This window comes from Grammomys surdaster, unplaced genomic scaffold (assembly GCF_004785775.1).
Source record: "Grammomys surdaster isolate TR1022 unplaced genomic scaffold, NIH_TR_1.0 125977, whole genome shotgun sequence".
Classification (NCBI taxonomy): domain Eukaryota; kingdom Metazoa; phylum Chordata; class Mammalia; order Rodentia; family Muridae; genus Grammomys; species Grammomys surdaster.
Genome location: NW_021620793.1, coordinates 1,560,781 through 1,577,628, shown reverse-complemented (window position 1 = coordinate 1,577,628; position 16,848 = coordinate 1,560,781). Strand labels below are relative to the sequence as shown.

Here is a 16,848-nt window from a genome sequence, read left to right as displayed (position 1 = left end):
TGACCCCAGCTCCTGGCAGCCAAGGTGTGACATCCTGCCCCTGGGACTTTGGAGGAGTTGGAAGGGGGAGTTGTGGGTGCCAGCCTGGTAAGCACCCTCAGGGACAGAGGGGAGGTGAGGGGAGGGAGATCTCAGCCCAGGCCTCACACCTAGTCTTCACTATTGTGGCGGCCAGAGTCCTGAGGGCTGGCACTGGCCGAGACGAGGCTGATCGAGGCAAACCTTGGCATGTGTGTATAGTTCACCTGCTTCTCTACCTGGTTGCCCCAGGAACCTCTACCACAGGGTGCTGGTATACTCTGCAGGAGGAGACAATCTAATCTCCCTTTCTCAGAAGCCTTCCAGGACCCCCTCCTACCTACAGAACAACATCCAGCCCCTGAGTAAAGCTCTCCCCCCCACAAAGGCCCATTTCTTGCTCCCTGGTCCCCAGCTTTATACACCAGGCCACTGAAATGACTCCTTCACTGTCTCTGTGGGCTCCACTTTCCTGCCAGGTGGGTTTGCTCCCATGGGACTTGTCGTCTGATGTGGGCTGAAACCTTGCCCGCCTTACAAGACCCAGCATAGCTGCCACCTCTTCCAGGAAGTCTTCCCTGATCCCATCAGCCAGATCACCTTACTCTTTCCCTTACCAAGTCTCCGAATGCTAACAGGTGTTCAATACATCTCTCCCATGAGTCTCATGAACGCTATGAGGGCAGTAACTGGTTCACCATGATGGGTGAGACTGTAATAAACCCAATCTGGTCCACAGCAACGACTTACAGAGAATTTACCACTGCAAGCCACAGGCTCTCAATCCATACTTTATACAACCCCACAAAGCCTGCCTGATCCATCTCACTTCACAGACAAGCACACTGAGATCCACGTAGCCGGTAGAGCTACGTAGCCCCAGGCCTGGGGGAGCCCATAGGTTGGAGTCCTCACCATGGTCCACCAAGTAAGGACCCAGAGAAGATCACGTGGGGCTTGATCAAGAGGCTTGTGGAGAATCTCAAGATTTCCCCAATAACTCACTTATTTATAGATAAGACTCTGGGGCTCAGAGGGGACAGTCAACGGTAGCTTCCTGTCCTGGACTCTTGGGTAACTGAGATGAACAGGATTAGGCCTGTCAAGCTTCTAGGCTCAGGGTCCTGCATGGCTATGCATGGGCAGGAAAGGAGACGGTCACTTCTAAACACTGGTGTTTGGGAGTGTGAGCTCCTGGGACTACATTATCCTCCTACCTCGGGGACCTCCGTTCAGCGAGGAAGAACCTCACGGACCCCACTAAGTGAAGCGACTGTGAGCTTGGCACACGGAATGCCAGGTCCTTCCTCAGCCCTCCCACTCCTGGGCACCAGCCTGAAACCTGAATCCTAAGTAGCTCCTGGCAGCGCCTCCTGTCCCAGGCCCAGAGCTCTGGGTGTTGTTCTAATTTATGGGGCCACGGGACCTGGCCTGGTGTTTTCCTTCGTCACTCTCTCGGCAGCAAGCGTCGCTGCTCTGCCAACCTCTGCCGCATACCCTTGACCTTCCGTGGACCCATCCAACAGGGCCTGTCTATTGAGGTTGAAGGTGGCTAGCTCAGCCCCATGCTAGGCGGTCTGCAACCATCAATGCCTGCAACTCCCACACTCGCCCCATAGCCAATAATGACTCTGTAAGGGGCGGAGCAGGGAGGAGCCATTCTCGGCAAAAAAAAAAACAAACACAAAGAAACAAAAAAACAAAAAAAAAGCCTCAGGGAAGACAGGTTGGGAGAGCAGTCGACAGCCTAGGGTCTACTCCTCCACCCCTCCTCAGCTGTGCAGTCTGACTTTAGGTCCCTTAAGGATGAAAGGGATAACAGCTCCTTTCTCCTGAAGGGTATGAGGGTGGGTGTATGCAAATTATTATATGAATATGAAATGAGCATGTAAATATTGGGAAGGCCGCTGGGTGTTCAATAAACGTTACGGAGTAATATTAAGCAAATAATGCAAGCTCTCTCTCTCTTGTATGTGTGTCTCTCTGTGTGTGCATGTGTCTGTGTATACATGTGTATGCAGGTGCATGGGCTTATCTGTGCATAATCACAGAGGCCAGAGGAGGAATTAGGTGTATTTTTCTATCACTCTCTACTTTATTCTCTCTCCCCTCTCCTCTCCTCTCCTCTCCTCTCCTCTCCTCTCCTCTCCTCTCCTCTCCTCTCCTCTCTCTCTCTCTCTCTCTCTCTCTCTCTCTCTCTCTCTCCTTCCTTTTTTTCAGACAGTTTCACTATGTAGCCCTGGCTGTCTCAGAACTAACTCACTATGTAGATCAGGCTAACCTAGAACTCACAGAGATCCACCTGCCTCTGCCATCCAAGTGCTGGGATCAGCCTCCACTCAGAGACCGCTCACTCCACATGAGACAGTGGTGGGGATTGTCATCCGACTGACAGGCAGTTCCCGCCAGGACCACAAGGTCTGGAAGGAAGAGGCTCCCCTTCACCCTCAGACTTTGACGTGGGGGGGGGGACTTGCTGATTCCTCTTTGTGACTCCATGAAAGAATGAGGGGTCGTCACCCTCCTTCCTACATAACTGGGTGCACTACACACACAGGTCTTGCTCTGTGGCGTCTACTCAGAGGCCCTGGGATGACAGCATCCCTTGGAGTCCTGAGCCAGAACCTGTGTCTCACCTAGGGAGGACTTGGTGAGAAGTGGGGCTAGGGTGGTGGTGGCAACGTTTCAGGGGGCAGGGGACTCCCATCCAGGGTGGAGGGTGGCCAGGAGTCACATAGGGTAGCATGGAAGGGGAAGCCTGAGCTCTGACTATGTCACTCACACCTGAGTCCTGATTGTCACCGGGCAAATGGCTTCCCCTTTCTGAGCCTCCTTTTCTTGGTCTGCAGACCAGGATGCTCTTTGCGACTCACACAGAACCAAAAGGGGCAGCGTGTCCCTTCCTAGTGTTAAGGGACCTCTTCTGGTCCCTTCTGCCTGAGAGGAGGCTTGTCCTTGCAGATACTGGACATGTCCAGATGAAGGAGGTTCCTTTCCACCTGACACATGAGCTCAGCTGGGACTTTCTTTCCCTGGAACATCTGATATTGTCTGGAGGTGTTTTTGGTTTGTCATACTGTATGGGAGAGAGGCTGCTACTGACAGTTGGTAAACTGAGGCAGGAATACCACCCATTACGTTACACTGTACAGAAGAGTCCCCTCAGCAAAGAATTACCCAGAGAGATACTGGGTCTCTGGTCCAGACATGTGCTGTCCAGGACAGTGGCTGTCAGCATAGGTGACCTTGGGACCCTTGCAGAGCAACTAGCAGCTCTGTCACGCCAGATGAGCTTTAAGGGTCACAAAGTGTCACAGGGGAAGAACGTCAGCTTTCTCATGAACTATCTTCCATGATCACGTATTCTGACGATGGCACTTTGGCTACGTTGGGCTTAATAAACTATAGCAGGAACATTAAGTCCATCTAACTTGTGTGTGTGTTATGTGTGTACATGTGTTGGTGTGTGTGTGTGTGATAAGCATTCATGAATACCAGAGGAAGATATCTGGTGTTCTGTGCTGATATTCTCTGCCAGAGGCTCTCACCTCCTGGAACTGAGCTGGTAACTGGCAGCCCCCGGCGACCTAATCTCTGCCCCTCAACAGAGCACCAGAGTACACAGCCACACCCAGCTTTTGACATGGGTCCTGAGGATTCGAACTGAGATCCTCATGCCTACAGCAACACATCGACCTCAGAGCCGGTTCTCCGGTTCTAACTTTTCTTTTGGTTGTTTGGAGACGGGGTTTCACTAGGTAGCCTCGTTTGGCCTGGAAGTTGCTGTGTAGACTGGGCTGGCCTCAAACTCACAGGGATCCATCCCTGCCTCTGCCTCTCAAGTGCTGGGTTCAAGGCATGCACCACCACACCCAGCTTCCAGTACTAATTACAATAGCTAACTTTTATTAGTGTTTCTTGGAGGTGGGGTGAGAGACAAGGTCTCTCTGGGTAGCCTTGGCAGTCCTGGAACTCACTATGCAGATCGGACTAGCCTTGAACATATAGAGATCCTCCTGTCTCTGCCTCCCATGTGCTGGGATTCCGAGCCATTTTTTCTTCTTTTTGAGGTATGTATGCATGTGCTGGAGGTAGACTGAGACAGGGTAATGCTGTGTAGCCCACGCTGAGCTAGAACTCACTATGTAGTCTGAATGAGCCTTTGGCTTGTGGTCCTCAGGCCTCAGATTCTGGTGTGTAGGGGTCTGGGTGTAGGGATTACAGCTGTGTACCACCAACCCTGGTTAACTTATTTATAAAGGTAGACTACTACAACTTTTACAGCGACAACCATGACCTGCGTTCAGCTTCCTTTGGGCTGGTTACAGTCTAGGCTGTGCTGACTCTTGGTATTGGGGAACTCTCTGTGAGCTTTGAGTCCTGGCTGAGGTGGTGATCCAGCCAGAATAGACACTGGCCCCCTTGCCCTCCACCGGGTTTGGCCTCTCTCTGCTAAGGTGGGGCAAAGACAGGGACTTAGGTATGGAACCCCTTTGTTCCTTAGCCCCCAGCAGTGGCAGCATGTCAGTCTCTCAGACAGTCCCCACAGTGCCTGGGCAGGCAAGCAGACAGGCCTGGTGACACCTGTAACTTAGGGACCTGAGCGCCCTGGATGCCGGCTTACCCCTTGGCAGTGCCCAATTCAGAGCTGCGAGAGGGGAGATATGGGCACCCTCCCAGGTCACTGGCGCCTAGACCATACTCCACCCCTGTGTTACAATCCTTAGGGCCCATCCAGTCCTGCTTTGGGGTTGATATGAAGGACCACTGAAGTCCAGACCCAGGTGAAGTAGAGGTTGGGGCTGAGGTCTAAGTGCTAAAGGAGCAGAGAGGGGCCCCCATCTCAGGCTTGCTGGGACCAGTAGGGCCAGGGCCTCCTGTATTAGTGGATGTGCAGCTGGGAAGGAGCTGAAGAGCGGGCAGGGGGAGCGCAGGCAGGGGGAGCGCTGGCAGGGGGAGTATGAGGAGACTCTAAGATGGGCTTTGAAAGGCTAGGGAGAGTCAGGTGCTTTAGTGTCAGAATGAGCTGGGAACAAGGCACACAGAGGATGTACCGGCCCAGGTCATCAGCACAGGGTCTCACCACAGAATCCTGCATCCCCCTCCCTCCAGCATGAGTCTCCCCCACCCTAGCAAGGGAGAGCATTCAGTGTGGCCTCCCAGGCTGCTCACACCACCCCCACAGCAGCTTTCCGAGGTCTCACACTACACCCTACCCGTTTCCTTGGGGTGTGGGACGCCCTCAGTACGATTCTGTCACCCTGCTGTCTCAGGTACCCTAACCCCCATCCAGCATGTGGGCAGAGAAGATGGGGAGGAACAGGTCCTGGCTCCCTGGGACAGCAGTGGGTGGAAAGTGACCCCTCTCTGATCTCAGGGTGAAGTCAGGAAAGGCATTTGGGGACACAGCTCACAGCCAGTGCCTGGGGACAGGCAACCACCAGCAACCCCCCGGAGGGTGAAATCGGATAAGTACCAGGCCAGATTCCACTTGGGCAGCTTCCCTTTGGGCAAGCCACTCCCTAGCACATCCCAGGGTGTTTCTGCTTGCAGGGGTAGGAAGTCCACTGGTGGAAGAGGCTGGGCTGGGTTGAAAGGTGAGCCAAGAAGGGGTGAGGGCAGTGAAAGGGGTGTGTTACAGAGAGCCCATGTATGTTGAGGTCACCTAGGAGAGGGGCTGGAGAGACCAGGCATGGGAAGGCTAGGTTTAGGGAGCAGTCTCAGAGAGGGGGTTGCGACACGGGCTGTAACTCAGTGTTTTAGAGGGGTCTCAGAATTGTATGGAAGTGGATCGTGGCCTGGGCTGTCTCTGAATTTCTGAGGATCTCGAATTGAGGGACAACCGGGATACTGGAGCCAGGTCCAGGATTTGTGAAGGTGAGAGGGTGACTCGCTGTCTCGGCTCACCTGTAGACATCGGTCCAGAGCTGAGTGCCCAGCACGTACACCGCCTCCACGCGGCTCCCGTACTGCAGCCGCACCGTCCGCTCCCGCAGCATCTTCCCGTCGCAGAGCCGACTGCCGTCCGCGCTGCTCCCAGGAATGAGCACCTGCTACAGGTAAGTCCTCCGCTGCGCCTGCGCTCGCCACCGAGCGGCCGGCCGCCTTAAACTGCAGCCGGAGGGCGGGGCGTGGGCGGGGCTGTCCGCCGGACTCCTCTGGGAGTGGGCCTGCAGGCCTGTCCGTCAAGCCTGGCCCCGCCCTCCAAGCGCCTCTGCCCTCAAGTTGTCAATTCCTGTTTTCCGTGTTTGGCTTGTTCATTCTTTTATTCAATAAATTCCCCTTTCTGGACGCCCCTCTTCTCCAACTCGGAGGGGCAGAAAATGCTAGCAGGGGCACCGGAAGGGACAGGGCAGGAGTGAGTGGGTGGCAACCAAAGCCAATCTGGGACCAGGGGACGCTTCTCAGAGAAAACCTCTGCGGCTTCTTAAAGATCTTGCCAACACCTGGGGATGGAGAGGAGCCTCCCGAACACCTTCGGGAAGCTGGACACCCCCACATTAGATCCACATTGCTATGGGAAATAGGGAGTGGGGTGGAGTCCGGGGAACCGTGCCCCTGGCAGGGACCACAATGCTAAACCCAGGCATGACAGCCACAGCGTGACCCTGGGACGGGGTTATCTGGGAGTGCATTCTGGCTGCTCCAGACAACGGTGAGCAGACTGAGCTGGAGCCAGTAGTGAGGACCCCGGATGGGGCGTGAGAGGATGGGGAGAGGAGAGGACTGATCTGAGCGGTGTTTATGGATGGAGATTTGGGTGGCTCCCGGTGGCTGGGAGGGTGTGCCTGGTTGAAGGACAAGGGCAGAGGATTAGGGCTCCAGCCTGCGACACCAAAAGGCGTGCCAAGGTAGAGGTCAGTGTATGGTCCTGGAAAGCCAAGGTGCACCGTGACATCTAGTGGCAGGGGTGGGGTCTGAACCACCCTGAATCCCATCCACAGGCCCTTTCTCTCTGAACCCAAGTCTGATGCTATGCAGTTTGAGGAAGTGGCTTTTTTTTTTTTTTTTTTTTTGTCATGGGAATGGAAACTGAAGGTGGCTGGAGGGATGCGTATTGAAGAGGGAGGGGGGCTCACGGGAGATCCAGCAAAGGGCGCACCGAATTAAACGCGTCGCTGAGAAGTATGCCCAGGCACACCCAGCCAGCCCTGGACTCCATCCTTCTCCTCCAGATGCCCAAATTAGGAGATGGTAAGGACCCCAGCTGTCCCTGGGTATCAGGGATCTAGGAGGAATGTGGGTGGAGGAGTGAGGGCCAGAATCCCAGCCGGAGGGGTCATCGTCTCCTGAAAGGCTTGGGGTTCAGATCCTGGGAGAAGCTGGTAACTTCTGATTGGTCCCTGGGAGAGCGTTCTCCAATCAGGAGGCAGCATGTGGGAACGGCTCCAAGAGGCTCTGGACTGGAACCCCTCCCCTGCAGAGGCGAGCTTGGGTCTGAGGACCCCTCTGCAGGCAAGCAACACCTCCAACAGGGGCAGAACAGTCTTGTATGTCACCCACTCCTACCAAGTAAGTGGGGTCCCGTGTGGCACAAGGGCGTGTCTCCTCTCAACCGAGTGAGTCCCAACAGAGCCAGGGTTGTGCTATGAGGCAAAGGCTGTGGTTACCCAGCGGGGCAGAAATGAGGTGTGCTCTACACGGCACCCAAGGGATACCACCCAAGGTGTTAGAATTAAATTATTTTATCTTTCCAGGAACCTTGTCACTCTGGAGATGAAGAAAGAGAGTACAGAGAGGGCAAAGAACTAGCCTAGGGGTGCACAGCTCCCAACAGTAGCAGTGCAGGAACCTGGGCGCGGACACCAGGGTGAGGGTGGCTCGCCCTGCCTCTAGAAAGCTCACAGGTAATCTCTCAGCACAATGGAAGATACGAAATGATATTCAATGAGACAATATTCAGAAAATGCTGGCAGACTCTGGTCCAAGACTCAGGATATAAAGCCCCTCCCCTTATGCAACCTGCCCCTCTCTTGGCACCCACGCTCAGGCCTCTGGCCTGGTTCTGGCTCACCCAAATGGGCCCAGTGCCAGGCTTGATGAGATAGGAGTCTTTAAAGCCCAAGGGTTTAAAATAGCTGGAGTGGTCACAGCTGTCGGTGGATTGAGGGCCGGAGGTCCCGCACATTACGGCCACTCCCATGGCTCTTACAGAGCCTAGAAAATCCACATGGCTTCTCTTAGTGTCTTTTGGGGAGTGCCAGCAAAGGCCAGGCTCAGATCTGACCAGTTCCCAGCACTGACAGTCCCGGACCCCTCCTCCAATACGACACCTGTCAAACTCGGGAGCAGAGAGCCTGAGCCTGACGCGGCCTCCTCTGCCGGATGCTGTGCTCTGTAGCGGGGTCGCTCTGTGCCTGGCTTTGGGGAACCTGGCTGGGAGGTGACTTCAAACATATATGAACCTATCTTGACGTGGGCAATTCACCAAGGGTATCATCATACAGACAAGATTTTTACAAATACGTGGTTATCGGGGAAACATTTTAAAACGCGTGGTCATCCAGGACCTAGCAGCAAAGACCGATGTGGGCACCTTTTCTTCTGTAGCTCCATCCCTTTCCGGTGTGTGTGGGTATGCTCACCTGTGTGTGTGTGTGTATGTGTGGAGGTCAAAGGTCAATGTCAGGAGCCTTCCTCTAACATCTTCTACCTTAAGTCATTAATTTCATATGTTTTGACTGCATGTATGTCTGTGTACCATGTGCATACCTGATGCTCTAGGAGGCCAGAAGAGGGCATCAGATGCCCTGGAACTGGAGTTATAGACGGCTGTGAGCTGCCACGTGGATGTTGGTCCTCTTAACGGCTGAGCCGAATCACGTCTGTGTCCCCAGCCTTTCCACCTTACCATTTTTGAGGCAGGATCTCTCCTGGATCCTGGAACTCAACATTTTACCAAGATCAGGGCCCAAGCAAGGCCACCCACCCACTCGTCTGGGTAAAGCAAACACTTTGGCACTGTCTAAGTCTCATCATGCAGGACCTGCCAGAGGCAACAGCCATGACACGAAGTTCCAAGGCTGTGCCAGGGACGGTTCTGACATTTTCCCACATTGAGGGTTTGGTAGACTCAGGTCATATCTGCCTCTGGTCCTCACTATCTGGATCCTCTCTGTTTTTTTCTCTGTAAACATAACGCCTATAGCATCCAGCCTGATTGACTGCAGATGGCAGAGGTGACGGGCGGCGGCGGCGGCGAGCTGGTCCACCTACTGTGCCCTGACACATAGCCCAACCCCACAAGCTCGTAGTTCTCTGCAGATGGACGCTGACCTCACTTGAAGAGACTCCCCGTGGAGACAGGAATCCTGGCAGGTTAGAGACCAGAGTGGACTTGAGATGAAGGTGGCTGCTCTTCCCACTATAGCTGTGCCAGGGACTGGCAGCCTCTCATTCCCTCACTTCTGCCCTTTCCCCCAGAAAAGTCCTGTTTCTTCTCTTCTCCCTGTGGATGGGTAACTGGCCCACTGGTGAACGAGGGACAGTGGGGGATGGTAGTGGTAAAGACGATGATGGTGGTGGTGATGATGATGAAGATGATGAAGGTGATAATGAAGAAGATGATAATGACGACGGCACAATACTTGAGGGAGTGAGCCAGAATCTGTAATTCACCAGGCATCCACTGCTAGAAGATACTTAAGGAAACGATCTCGGGAACGCTGGAGAGGCAATGGCCACAAGGTGGCAGCAGGTCCCCATTCTAGAGGCACAGAAGACCGTGTTCTTGATGACTAAGCCTCCTGCAGCTGTCCGACTTCTTGCTCCTTAGGCCTCCGGTTGGGATTTAGGGATTCCATTTGTGTCAGATCAGGTCACGCCGGGCCCCGGGGTGAGCCCTGCTCTCTGGTCACAGGAACGACGGAGAACCCAAGTGAGGGACCCAGTAACCTGCCTGCGGTCACAGGGCACCTTGGGCTGTAGAGGCAGGTCCTCTAGGCCCTTCCTGTCACTTTGGCTTCCTTGAGGCTTTTGTTATGAGAGTAGATGGTCTGTTTCCTTTGGCTTTAAAAATAAATAGTTTACCAAAGCCACATTGTTCGTGTTTGATAAATAAATAAATAAAGAAAGAGAGAACGAACCAGGGCTGTGTTTGGGGGAGGCGTGGTATGGTGAGGTAGAAGGGGGTGCCTCTGCGGGCCCATGCTGAGGTATCTCTTCCTCCTGAGCCATGGACACATGGAGGAGGAGAGGAAAAGGGAGAGAAGAGGCAGAGAGGAAGAGAGCAAGAGAGTGAGGAGGGGCAAACAGCCCCTTGTATAGTGAGTCAGGCATATCTGGCTGTTGCCAGCTAACTGTGAGGTGGGGCCTAGACGAAATGCTATTGCACATACCCACCCGTCCCCCAAAATATAAGCCTTTAAGCCTGTGGTTCTCAACTTGTGGCCGTTTGGGGTTTGCATATCAAATATTGGGTATATCATATATTTACATTACGACTGGTAACAGTAGCAAAATTTAATTATGAAGTAGCAACAAAGTAATTTTATGGCTCATTCCATTGCATGGTATTAAAGGGTGGCAGCATTAGGAAAGGCTGAGAATCCCTGCTTTAAGCTGTTGAGTTCGGGTTAAACATCCTTTATGAACACTGGCTGCTTCCAGGTACCTGACGCACCCCAGGAGTCAGATTCAGGTGGTGGGCGGGAGAATGGTGGCCGGGATGAGGTTGCTGCGAAGATGCCCTGAGCTCTCCCCTTGGCTACTGGACCACGGAAGCAGCCAGCCGTTCTGAGGAACTGGAAAGGCCTCGGGGTCTCCCGCGGACAGTGGGACAGCCTGCGAAGGAACTTACTTCCCAGGAAAGCGATTCTGGGAAAGTCTTGGTTCTGGCAGCACCACGTGGTTCTGGTCAGACCACCTTCGGGAGAGACTGGAGCAGAGATAAGGGTGGGTCAGTGATGGGCGGGGCCACACCCTGATGGACACTGCTTAGTTACCCTCCTCTCAGCCTGCATTTAAGTCTGAGCCTCGTGTCAGAGGTCCGGACCCAGAGGGTGAACTTCAGGGAGAGGGGTCCCTGGATATCTGTGTTTCTCTGCTCACTGCCGGGCTGTGGGGTTGGGAGTTGAGGGTGGGGGCGGGGCGGGTCACGCCAGGCTCTGGCCGTAGCAGCTGCTACCCCCATCTCTCTCCCACGCAGTCCTGTTTTCATCTCTTATCCTCAGAACTTCGCACAATAACGCCCACGCATTACTGTTCCTGCGCGTTTTCTTTGCCTTATGAAGACTCCTGTACACCATGCTTTTCTTTTGTTAAGATGCATTTTGAGGCCCTGAGGGGGCCCTTAGTTTGAGAATCTAAAAAGTCAAAGGAAAAAAAAAATCTTTTGAGACAGGGTCTCCCTATGGAGCCCTGGCTAGCCTGGAACTTATAGACCAGGTTGGCCTGGAACTTATAGACCAGGCTGGCCTGGAACTCACCGAGAGCCTCCTGCCTTTGTGTGTGTGTCTGTGTGTGTGTCTGTGTATGTGTGTGTGTGTGTGTGAACACAGAGGCCTTCCTCTGCCTCTTGAGTGCTGGGATTAAAGGTGTGAGCCACCACTCCCCAGCTTTCCCCCCCCCACTTTAACGGTGTGCACCACCATTTCTGGCCTTTTCCGTCTTTTACATTTAGTTACAGAGGAGGAAACAGGCTCAGAGTGGAAGTGTAATCTATAGAAACACACAGCCAGCACGCAGCAGACATTCGCCTCAGACACAGAGGTCCCCTTGACTCTTGTGTTACACTTTCTAGCTAAGGCTGGACTTTGGCGTGGACCAGGATGTTGTTATCAGCACAGCACCGAGCTGACAGTGAGCGCTCACTAGACATGCCACGTTTCTACTACATGCTTCCTTGAGTTTCTCCCAGAGCAAAGGGCCTAAGCACTTAGTGGCCTGGATGATTGACAGCTCCACCCCAATGACATCAGTACTGGGGGAGACCTATGGGCAGATCTCATGGCACCCAGGGGTTGCCTGATCGCAGAAACGCCAGTCCTTTTTGGAATCCCCTCCCCAGCTGCACATCGTCCTTTCTTCATGGCCTCAGGTTCAGCTCTCCCTTCCACTGACCCTGCACTTGATATGGAGACCATGTGCCTGCTGTGACCACAGAGGGCTCAGTTCTAGGGGCTCATGGGGTGTCTTGTTGATTCCTTTTGTACCAGGCTCTGGGCCAAGTATGTCCTGCATTCCCTCCCCTCACTCTACAGCATCCCTCAAAGGGATGCTTGTTCTCCCCATTTGTTGGATGCCAAGACTGAGAGTCTGAGTCGTGAACTGATACGCAGGCTTGAGGTGGCCTTGTGTTAGGGAGGCTGTGGCCAATCCTCAGGAGGATGGAGGACACAGTTGGATGTGTGGGGGACTCTGGAAGTAGCTTGTGTGGCAAAGGGAGAAGGAGGCTCCAGATGGGAAGAGAAGCCCTTGACGGGTGTTCTGGGAGGCAGGACAGGCTCCAAGTTGAGATGCAGCATGGGCCTGGAGCCAGACTGGGGCCATGTTCAGCTGCCAAGAGGTAGGAAGCACATGGGACATGCGGGTACTCCTGAGGATCAAGCAGGGAGAGAAGAGTAGGGTCCGGAAGGACTTCAGACCCCGGGTAAGAAGTGTGTCCCCCGGGGGAGATGACCCAGCTGCTAAGAGTGTGTACTGCTCTTGGAAAGGACACAAGTTTAGTTCCCAGGTGGCTCACAACCGCCTGGAGCTCCATTTCAAAGATCTGATGCCCCTTTCTGGAGTTCCCGTTCATACATGCATGCAAAATGCGCTCGCATGCGCGCGCACACACACAAACACACACACACACACACACACACACACACACACACATAAAACTAAACCTTTAAGAAAAAAAAAAAAGGGGCTGGTGAGATGGCTCAGTGGTTAAGAGCACTGACTGCTCTTCCAGAGGTCATGAGTTCAAATCCCAGCAACCACATGGTGGCTCACAACCATCAGTAATGATATCTGATGCCCTCTTGTGGGGTGTCTGAAGACAGCTACAGTGTACTTACATATAATAAATAAATAAATAAAAATTTAAAAAAAAAAAAAAAAAGAAAAAAAAAAAAGGAGTGTCCTTGGTGTCCAGATGTCCCCTCCACCCAGCCTTCCAACATTCCGTTGTCCCTCAAGACCCAGCTTAAATAATTACACCATTTAAATCCTGGTGGCAGCAGATGCCTTTAATCTCAGAACTCAGGAGGCAGAGGCAGGTGGACCTCCAGGCCAGCCTGGTCTACAGAGTGAGTTTCAGGCCCACCAGGGTTACACAGAGAAACCCTGTCTCAAAACAAAACAAAAACAACAAACAAACAAAACCAAAACCCAGTTACAACATTTAAACATTTTCTTCGTGGGTATGTTGAACCCTTTCTCACACTGAGATTCTTCATCTGAATAGCCCCAGGGTCCAAGTTCCATCATTTCTTCTATTCTCAGAGTCCACCCACCCCATCTCTGTAGTTCTCAGGTGCTGTAATGTGGAGATTCTGGGGTTAAGTTCAGGAATAAGGCAGCGCCTCGGTGAGGAAGGCAGGACCAGGCCTCTGGGCGTAGCCTGTAGCCTCCACGCTCAGGTATTGGTTCTCGGGGGTCTAGCTATGAACAGATGACTGTTGGGCGTGCTTCAGGAGAAAAAGGCCAGGATGGTTTCAGCTGGAGTGGGGTCTGGGTGTTCTGGGCCAGGGCAGGATTGGCAAAGGAGAGAGGCAACCGTCAGGTGTCCACATGAGCTACAGATGAACATGTGATGGACATGATCCTGTGACAACAGCCAGATGGCAGGTGAGTTGCCACACAGATCTTCAACCTTACAAAGGATTCTGGGCACAGTGCTAATAACTTCTCAGAAGGCTGGAGCATGGGGATTGCTGTGGAGTGTGAGGCCCAGCCTGGGATCCATTGTGAGTTCTAGGCTAGCCTGAGCTACAGAGTGAGATTGTGTCTCAAAAGTCCTATTCCTGAGAAGAGATAATTTTGGCATGAGCTCCAGTGTGGGTGAAACTTAGCATTATGCTAAGATAAGTAAATCTGACACAAAAGGAAAATGGCTTCTGGTTCTGCTTCTGCACAACACTGAGAGTGGCCAGATGCACAGATCGTGGCCTGGGTATGTAGCTACAGGGCTTGCCTGGCATGCTCGATATCCTGGGTTCAAGCTGTACCACTATGTAAAACTGGGTGCATGCCTACAGCCGCAGCATGCTAGTGTATAGACAACGAGTTCAGAAGTTTAAGATTAGCCTGGGCTATGGGAGACCCTGCCTCAAAAAAACAACAGACTTAAGATTCAGAGACATTGAAGGAATCTACTTCCTCCTCCTCCTCTTCTTCCTCCTCTTCCTCTTTCTCCTCTTCCTCTGCCTTCTGGGTTTCTCTGTATAGCCCTGGCTGTCCTGGAACTTGCTCTGTAGACCAGGTTAGCCTTGAACTCAGAGATCCTGCCTCTGTTTCTAGAGCACTGGGATCAAAGGCATGTGCCACCATGCTCAGCTGCATTAAAAATACAAATAGTTTTTCAACGGCTGGTGGCAATGGTCACACACAGAGTGCCATCGAACTGCACCAGCAAAAACGGTTAGACGGTAAAATGTACACAATATGCATGCACCTGTATGTGTACATGTTCATTTATGTGTGTATGCATTTTTCTTTTTAAATTTTAATTAATTAATTTTACATTCTCAATTTCTCCTTCCCTCTTTCCTCCCAGTTCCCCCTCACTTCCCCACCCAGAGTTGCAATAAGCGAGGTGCATCTTCTCCTACTGAGGCTAGAAGAAGCAGCCCAGTAGGGGGAAAGGGTCCCAAAGGCAGGAAATAGAGTCAGAGACCGTCCCTGCTCCTGCTGTTAGGAGTCCCACATGAAGACCCAGCTGCACAGCTTCTACGTATGTGCAGAGAGCCTAGCCCCATCCTGGGCGTGGTCTCTGGTTGGCAGTTCAGTCTCTACGGATTGTAGCATCATTATCTTTTATTTAAGGCTAACTTCCACTTATAAGCAAGTACATACCACAACATTTTTCTTTCTTAGTCTGAGTTAGTTCACTCAAGATGATTTTTTTTACAGTTCATTTGCCTGAAAATTTCACAATGTCATTGTTTTTAACAGCTGAGTAATACTCCATTGTGTAAATGTACCATATTTCTCTATCTGTTCTTCGGTTGAGGGGCATCTAGGTTGTTTCCTGTTTCTAGTGTTTACGAATAAATCTGCTACGAACACAGTTGAACACGTGTCTTTGTGGTACGGTGGAGCATCTTTTGGGTGTATGCCCAGGAGTGGGATAGCTGGGTTTTGAGGTAGAACTAGTCCCAATTTTCTGAGAAACAGTCAAATTGATTTCCAAAGTGACTGTACAAGTTTGCAGTTCCACCAGCAACGGAGGAGTGTTCCCTTTGCTCTATATCCTTATCAGCACGAGCTGTTGCTGAGTTTTTGGTCTTAGCCATTCAGACCAGGATAAGACAGAATGTCAAAGTTGATTTGATTTGCTGATGGCTAAGGATGCTGAATATTTCTTTAAGTGCTTCTTGGCCATTAGAGATTTCTTTGACCAGAATTCTCTATTTAGATCTGTGCCCCGTTTTAAAAAAGGAATTATATATTTCACTTATATGAGTACACTGTCGCTGTCTTCAGACACACCAGAAGAGGGCATCGGATCCCATTACAGATGGTTGTGAGCCACTGTGTGGTTGCTGGGAATTGAACTCAGGACCCATGGAAGAGCAGCCAGTGCTCCTATCCACTGAGCTCTAGCCCCAGTACCCTATTTTTAAAAATGGGTTATTTGGTGTGTGGATGTCTAGTTTCTTGAGTTCTTTATATATTCTGGATATCAGCCCTCTGTTGGATGTGGGGTTTTCTCATTCTATAGGCTGCCATTTTGTCCTTTTGACAAGTGCCCTTTGCCTTACAGAAGCTTTGCAGTTTCATGGGGTCCCATCTATTAATTGTTGATTTTAGTGCTTAAGCACTTTTGTTGTTCAGGTTGGTATTCTGTTCAGGAAATTGTCTCCTATGCCAATGAGTTCAAGGCTATTCCCCACTTTCTCTTCTACCAGGTTCAGTGTGTCTGGTTTTATGTTGAGGTCTTTGAGCCATTTGGACTTGAGTTTTGTGCAGGGTGATCGATACAGATCTATTTGCATTCTTCTACATGCTGACATCCAGTTAGACCTGCACCATTTGTTGAAGAGGCTTGTTTTTTTTCCACTGAATATTTCTGGCTTCTTTATAAAATAAAACAGGTGTCTGTAGGTGTGTGGGCTTCTGTTTTTTTTTTTAATTCAATTCCATTGATCAACTTGCCTGTTTTTATGCCCATACCATGAACGTTTTATTTCTATTGCTCTGTAGTATAGCTTGAAGTCAAGGATGGTGCTCCCTCCAGATGTTCTTTTATTGATCAGGATTGTTTTAGAGTCCTGCTGTCATTGTTTTCCATATGATGTTGAGAATTGGTCTTTCAAAGTCTATAACAAACTGTTTTGGAATTTTGATGGGGATTGCTTTGGATCTGTGGATTGCTCCTGGCCACTTTTACCATGTTAGTTCTAGCTATCCATGAGCATGGGAGATCTTTCTGTCTTCTGATCTCATCTTTTTTCAAAGACTTGAAGTTTTTGTCATACAGATTTTTCACTTGCTTGGATAGAGTCACACCAAGACATTTTATACTATTTGTGGCTATTGTGAAGGGTGATGTTTTCCTGATTTCTTTCTCAGCCCATTTATCATTTGTGTATGGGAAAGCTACTGATTTTTTTTTGAGTTAATTTTGTATCCAGCCACTTCGCTGAAGATGTTTATCAGCTGTAGGGGTTCTCTGGTAAA

The 16,848-nt window shown here is 51.5% G+C and overlaps 1 protein-coding gene and 1 long non-coding RNA gene across 2 annotated transcripts in view; one reads left to right on the top strand and one right to left on the bottom strand.

Annotated features, from left to right (window-relative positions):
* The window catches only part of Padi2 (peptidyl arginine deiminase 2), a 42,995-nt gene extending 36,926 nt beyond the window's left edge, over positions 1–6,069 (bottom strand). The window contains exon 1 of the mRNA XM_028753961.1: positions 5,926–6,069. Within this exon, the coding sequence (XP_028609794.1) occupies positions 5,926–6,017 (92 nt within the window). The 5' untranslated portion in view covers positions 6,018–6,069. The remainder of the gene's footprint in view (positions 1–5,925) is intronic.
* A 1,029-nt stretch (positions 6,070–7,098) lies between these two features.
* LOC114609663 lies at positions 7,099–10,051 on the top strand. Its single transcript, XR_003709566.1, has 3 exons — positions 7,099–7,212; positions 7,716–7,865; positions 9,167–10,051. It is a non-coding gene; the product is annotated as an uncharacterized LOC114609663 (long non-coding RNA).
* The last annotated feature ends 6,797 nt before the right edge of the window (positions 10,052–16,848 follow it).